This window comes from Plasmodium reichenowi, chromosome 7, assembly GCF_001601855.1.
Source record: "Plasmodium reichenowi strain SY57 chromosome 7, whole genome shotgun sequence".
NCBI lineage: Eukaryota > Apicomplexa > Aconoidasida > Haemosporida > Plasmodiidae > Plasmodium > Plasmodium reichenowi.
This window is the reverse complement of record NC_033652.1, coordinates 25129-32277: the sequence shown is the minus strand read 5'-3', so window position 1 is coordinate 32277 and position 7149 is coordinate 25129. Positions and strand designations below refer to the sequence as shown.

General features: G+C 18.8%; 2 protein-coding genes across 2 annotated transcripts; both read right to left on the bottom strand.

Moving 5' to 3' along the window:
• Positions 1-181: 181 nt before the first annotated feature.
• Positions 182-724, bottom strand: PRSY57_0701300 (hypothetical protein; the record flags this gene model as incomplete). Its single annotated transcript, XM_012906678.2, has 1 exon — positions 182-724. One exon carries the CDS (start codon positions 722-724, stop codon positions 182-184), a length of 543 nt encoding a protein of 180 aa, XP_012762132.1.
• Positions 725-1260: 536 nt separating this feature from the next.
• Positions 1261-7035, bottom strand: PRSY57_0701200 (hypothetical protein; the record flags this gene model as incomplete). Its single annotated transcript, XM_012906677.2, has 1 exon — positions 1261-7035. One exon carries the CDS (start codon positions 7033-7035, stop codon positions 1261-1263), a length of 5775 nt encoding a protein of 1924 aa, XP_012762131.2.
• Positions 7036-7149: the final 114 nt, after the last annotated feature.

Here is a 7149-nt window from a genome sequence, read left to right as displayed (position 1 = left end):
TTCAAATTATATATAATAATTATATTACAAAAAAAAAAAAAAAAAAAAGGTTAAAATTTATACATATGATAAAGAAGTCGTTCATGTTATTATAAATGTATTACAAATTCGTATTATATATATATATATATATATATATATATATATATATATATATTTTTATTACATTTATTTTGTATATTTAAAATTTAATAATTGGATAGTGATAATTAATACTATTTTTTATAACATTAAATAAATGTTTATTTTCTATAGCTGCTGCTATTCTCTCCTTGTCGTTTAGTTGCTTATTTATTGAATGTTCTGAATTATGTGATCCAGGATATATATAAATGTTCGTTTTGTAATTATTACATAATGAATATTGTAATTTTATACTTATCATTAATCCTATAAGTGTTGCTAAAGAACAATTTGGTATAGTAGGTGTAAAATACACTGTAATTAATTTTTCTTCATAATTTATATGAATATTTTTTTTCTCTATAATTTTTAGAGCTTCTAATGTATAAGAATATTCTGGATCTTTTATATCTCTTAATAAATCAAATATTTCGTCTACATTAATTTTATCTTCCTCATAGTATATATCACATAAATCACTTTTATTATATATATGTTCTTTTATTGTTAACTCGTCTAATGAGCTTCTATTTTCTTCTCCTTCATTCGTATTATACAATATTGGATTCTCATTTTCAAATATGTAATTATTATTATTCATATTAAAAGAAAAAAAATAAAATAAAATAAAATAAAATAATTATAAATAATATGGATATAAATATATATGCAGTTAAGTAATTGTTGATATATATATATATATATATATTTATTTATTTATTTATTTATTTATATATTTATTATATTATTATTTTTTTAATTTTTTTTTTCTTTTCCCCTTTTTTTTTTATCATACATATGTATTATATTATATAATATATGAATTCAAAAGTTGACATAGGATTTATATATTTATTTATATATATTTATTTATTTATTTATAGTTGAGAAAAAATCAAGTAGGTACCAAAAATGAAAAAAAAAAAAAAAAAAAAAAAAAAAAAAAAATATATTTAAATGTATATAATATATATATATATTATTATATATATATTTATATCTATGTAAATTTTTACAAAAATAATTATGTTTACTTTCAGCATATATAGTTTTATGTTTGAAAAAAAAAAAAAATAATAAATAAATAATTAAACATATAAATAAAATAGAACATATACATATGTATATAATATTTTATTAAGTATTATGTAATTTTTGTAGCTTTAAATAGTTTTGAATTTTTTTTAAGGTATGTGCCTCAAAGTGAGCCGCAAAAGACTGTGGGGTAATTTTTTTGTATGTATTATATTTAGAAATAATAGATTGTACATGTTTATATTGATAAATATCTGGATTATAATTTTTTACAAAGTTATCTAGTTTTTGTAAATTATAAAAATGTAAATCTATATATTGATCAAAAAATGTGTTTCCTTTGGATAGATAGATATAATAATATTGATACAATGGATTTTCTGGATTTTTTAGGTCTTTATAAAACTTATAGTATATAGAATTATGTATATTTATATTATTATTTATTTGTTCGTCTATTTCATTTTCGAGATTTATAATATTTTTTTTAATACAATTTGATATTTTCTCAAAATGATATCTTAAAGTAGAAACTAAATTTTTATTATCATGATTATAAAAATGGTTGTCTTGGGATTTCATGATATCTTGATTATTATTAAGCAAATTGTTATAATTGTCCTTTTTAGAAGACTTGAAAATATTATTATGATGATAATTATTATTATTATTATTATTTCTGTTAACATTTTCTGTAACAGGAAAATAATCAGATTTTATTTTTTGTATTATTTCAATATTGTTTACATTAAAAATGTAGTTTATTAAATTCCATAAGAGATAATGAATAACAATGGATAAAATACCTTCACAACAAAACATTAATTTTCTTTTACTATCATTTAAAATATTTATATATAGGTTCACATATTCGTCTAGATTTTTTTTTAAATTCTCCGTTTTCTTATTCAAATCATCATTTGATAATAAGTTTATTTTATTATTTTTATATTTATTCTTATATTCTTCTACATTATTAGTAGTATTATAGGATTCATTAATAATTCTTAATATTTCATTAACATAATTTTCACTGTCCATAATATTATATAAGGAATCGCAGTATGTTAATATACGTATTTCGTTGATCATATTTAATTTTTTATCAAGAAATGTTTGAAATGTGTATATAACATCATTAGTGGGTTTGTTACAATATATTTTGTTGTTATTATTACAATAATTATTTTGTTTTAACATGTAATTATTATTATTATTATTATTATTATTATTATTATTATCACCAACAGCATTATCTGTAGGAAAGGTACCTATTTTATTATATTGTAATTCACATTTTTGTACATGTATATTACTATTATGTTTATTTTTATTCTTTGAATTTTCATTCAATTTTATTATTTCTTCTTTCATATTGATTAATAGACAAAAGATGGATTCTAAGGCAATAATTTTTTCAGAAAGAGCATATAAAGATGTAAAACTAAATAATTTAGAACAATTGCTTAAAGGATAAATCGATAAATAATTTTTATCATTCATTATATTACTATCATGTGTAATATTATTTTTTGATGAAGATGGGAATGATGTATTTATATTACTATTTACATATAAGAAATTATAATCTTGTTCATTTTTTTTGATTTCATCATTATAATGTTGTAAAAATTTATACAATTCTGTATATTTTTCTTGTTTTTTTATTATAAAAAGTATATTATTTATATTTAATTTCTCTTTATTTTGTTTGACGTTAATTAAAAGTTCTTGTATATTAGATCGTTTCATAAAATAATAACATATAATATATATATACATATCAATGGATTTGAATATATACTTATGTATATCTTCTTTTAAATTATGAACTAAATTTTGAAGAATAAAATAATCTTGTATTATGCATGTTAATAAATTACTAGAATTGGAAGTAATACTCTCAAAATTTACAATATTGAAATAGGGTGTTTCATATATATTTTTTTTTTTATCTACTTTTGAAGAGGATATATTATAAGAATAAAAATCTTCTTTTTTTACATTTTTATCATCACAAATAGATATATCAAAACTTTTATTTGTTACATTTATATTTGCTATATCATCATCATCATCATATTTTTGTGTATGTTGATTAAAACATAGGTATTGTCTTATGTTTTTAAAATTAAATTTTTTCAAAGGGTTCGGAGAAAAAGGTACATTTAAAAAATCATGAAATTCGTTTTTATAAAAGGTTAATATATTATTAAAATTAAAAGTAAAATTAAAATTAAAATTAAAATTGTTATTACATATTTTATTATTAATTTTATTTGGTATACGTAACCAATGATCTCTATTAATCATATCATTTAACGTTTTAATATTTAAATAATAGTATGTGGGGAAATAATTTTTTTTTAATTTCTTTTCTACTTCTAGAAAAATATCATGATTTTGTAAAATGTCTTTTAATAAGTTATGATCTTCAAAAATAGAAGTTCTTATATGTTCTTCAATGTAAACGTTCTTTTGTTCATTATAAAGAGTATTACAACTATTTTTATAATCATTTGTTTTTATATTTACATGTATTTTTTCATTGATCTTTATATTGTCCTTGGGATTAACCTGTACATTAATGTTGTCTTTAGGATTAACCTGTACATTAATGTTGTCTTTAGGATTAACATGTACATTAATGTTGTCTTTAGGATTAACATGTACATTAATGTTGTCTTTTGGATCAACATGTACATTAATGTTGTCTTTAGGATTAACATGTACATTAATGTTGTCTTTAGGATTAACATGTACATTAATGTTGTCTTTTGGATCAACATGTACATTAATGTTGTCTTTTGGATCAACATGTACATTTATGTTATCCTTCGGATTAACATATACATCAATATTTTTATTTTCCTTTAAACTTTTAGTTAAATAATATATTTGATCATTTGAAGAATTATATTTGAATAGATATGAATGTAAACAATATAAGATGGTCAAAAAAATATATGAACATATGTGATTAAAATTGAAATTATTAAATTGCATATTTTCAATAATAGTTTTTATTACTTTTTCCATATTTTTTAAAAATTTCTTTTTTACATATATTAAATGTAGTGCATTTTGTAATGTAAAATATATATATTCTTGTGAGTAAATACAACTTATACTTTTTTCTTTTAAATAGGATTCTATTTTATTTTTAATACTTGTACATTTTTGATCATATGTTTGATTTTTCATTGTATCATTTTTTATGAAGTATGTTAATAAATGTGAGGTATACGTGTTTGGTATATAAAAAATATTACTTTGATTATGATCGATATTATAATATTGTGAATAGTTAGATTCATCCAAATTATTTGTTACATTATTTTGTTTATGTATATCTTCATTATACATATTATAATTTTGCGATAACTCTTTGGTTGTTGTTATTTCTTGATACGTTTCATTTGTAAGTTTATCTGTGCACTTATTTATTGTTTGTATATTATCATTATTACACTCATATATTTTATTATATAGTGTTAGATTTGTTTTTTCAAGATTTTTAAATTTTGATTTATTCTCGGTTTGATATATAGAGATATCGTTTTTTTGTAAATAATAATTTAATAGATATATTATTATATAATCATATTTATTGAAAACATCAAATAAAATTTCATATATTTTGATGAGTGAAAGTAGACTGCTGGTATCATTTAATTTAGGAACAAGTTCGTTTAAAGGAATAAACAAAAAATTATCTGCATCATTTTGTTGATTTGTTGAATGATTATTTTTGTATATGTCTGTATCATTTATATTATTATTAATGGAATCATAACTTTTTATTTTTTTTTTATTTTTTATGTTTTCATCAATTTGATCATATTTTGAATATATCATATTATGTGTTAGATTTGTTTTGTCACATATAGATACGTCTTTATCTATTAATTCTTCAGATTGTTCCGTTTGGAATGATAAAAAATTTGGTTGGTACTTTTCAACTTGACTTATTTTATGATTATCCTGATCTTGACAAACAGATTTATCTTGTAGATTATGATATATATTTTGACATTGTAGTATATCTTTATTATGATTTTGTAGTACATCTATATATTGATTTTGTAGTACATCTATATATTGATTTTGTAGTACATCTATATATTGATTTTGTAGTACATCTATATATTGATTTTTTAGTTTATCTACATTTTGATTTTTTACTTCATCTACATTTTGATTTTTTATTTCATCTACATTTTTATTTTGATGATAAGGAGAATTATATAAATTTTGATGGTTGCGTTTTTTTTGATGTATTTTATTAAAATGATCAAGAGTGTTATTAATTTTATTTTTACATTTCGAGTTTATTTGATTTTTTATTAAAGCATCTTCAGCTATTTTATGAAGAGTATTTTCTTGTTGGGTTTCTATATTTGTCATAAAGCATGAGAAAACAATTTGTTTAGATATTTGTTGAAAAAATTGATACATATATACTAAAGAATTCTCTATAAAATTAAATGGTTTTATTTTAAAGAGTAAATAGTAAATTTTTAATAATGTTTTTAAGAGTTCATTAATATTTATTTGATTTGTTTTTTTGGAATCATCTGAAAATAAAAAGTGAACAAAATTTGTTTCATTATTTTCTTTTATTCTATTAAAATAGATAGAGAACATTTTATGTTTTAAATTATTTACACATTTTATGTGTTGTAACAATTTATGGTTATGATTTATAAATTGATATAATTGATAAAACGCAATAGATGAGAATTCGAAATTTTTTTTTAAAATATTTTTAAAAAGTAGAATATCGTAATAAGATATAATAAATATAATTAATAAAAGTAAATTAATTTGTTTATATAAATTCTTTTTAGATATTAAATCTATTATATGTAATTTCTCTTTATATTTTTTTTCTTGTAAGCATTTTATTTCATTTAAATTATTAGATAAATGATTCTTCATATTTGTAATATCCAAATCTATATCTTTAATTTTAACAGTACTAAGAAGAAAATTTTTATATTTCTTTTCTAATTTTTTATAAATGGTAGTTTCAATTTCTATTCTGATAGAATTTAAATTATTAATAATTTTCATAATCTCTTCAACGTTAAAAATATCATTCACTTTATTTAATTCTTGTGAGAAAACGAATTTTACTTTATCCTCAAGGTGGTTGCAATTTTTCAAATGATCAGAAAAGAAAGATATATCACGTTCACCTTTTGAGTTCTTATTTTTATAAACATGTATATTAATATGTTTATTATTCTTGAAGTTATTTGTATCTCTGTTTGTTATATTTCCCTTACCACACGTATTAATTAGATTGTTCACGTTATTTATAGAATTGTTATTATATTTATGTTTATAATCTATAAGTTTACAATATTTATGTTCATCATTTATATCAATAGGATTATTTGTATTAATAGAATTATTTGTATTAATAGAATTATTTGTATTAATAGAATTATTTGTATTAATAGAATTATTTATATCAATAGGATTATTTATATCAATAGGATTATTTATATCAATAGGATTATTTATATCAATAGGATTATTTATATCAATAGGATTATTTATACCAATTACATCATTTTCTTCACTTTCTTCAAATGCATCACTTTCATCATTACATTTTTTATCTTGTAGGGAAGAACATGTTGGATCCTTAATCCGTATGGACGACTTGTCTTTTAAAAATTCATGAGGATTATTTTGTTTATAAATAAATACATCATTATTTGAATAGAAATAAAATTCCTTTCCTGTAAGGTGATTTATACTATTATTTATGTCGAAAAATGTAATTTCATCATTTGGTACTTCATCATTGTCTTTTGAAATATCCGAAATGTTAAGTATCACGTTGCTTCCTTCTTGTTCTTTCATTATATATATATTTTATTTTATAATGATAATAATTTTTTTTTTTTTTTTTTTTTTTGCAGATATGTGTTTGCATTTTATTTACATTGTAATTAGGTAAATCATAAAAATAAAGGA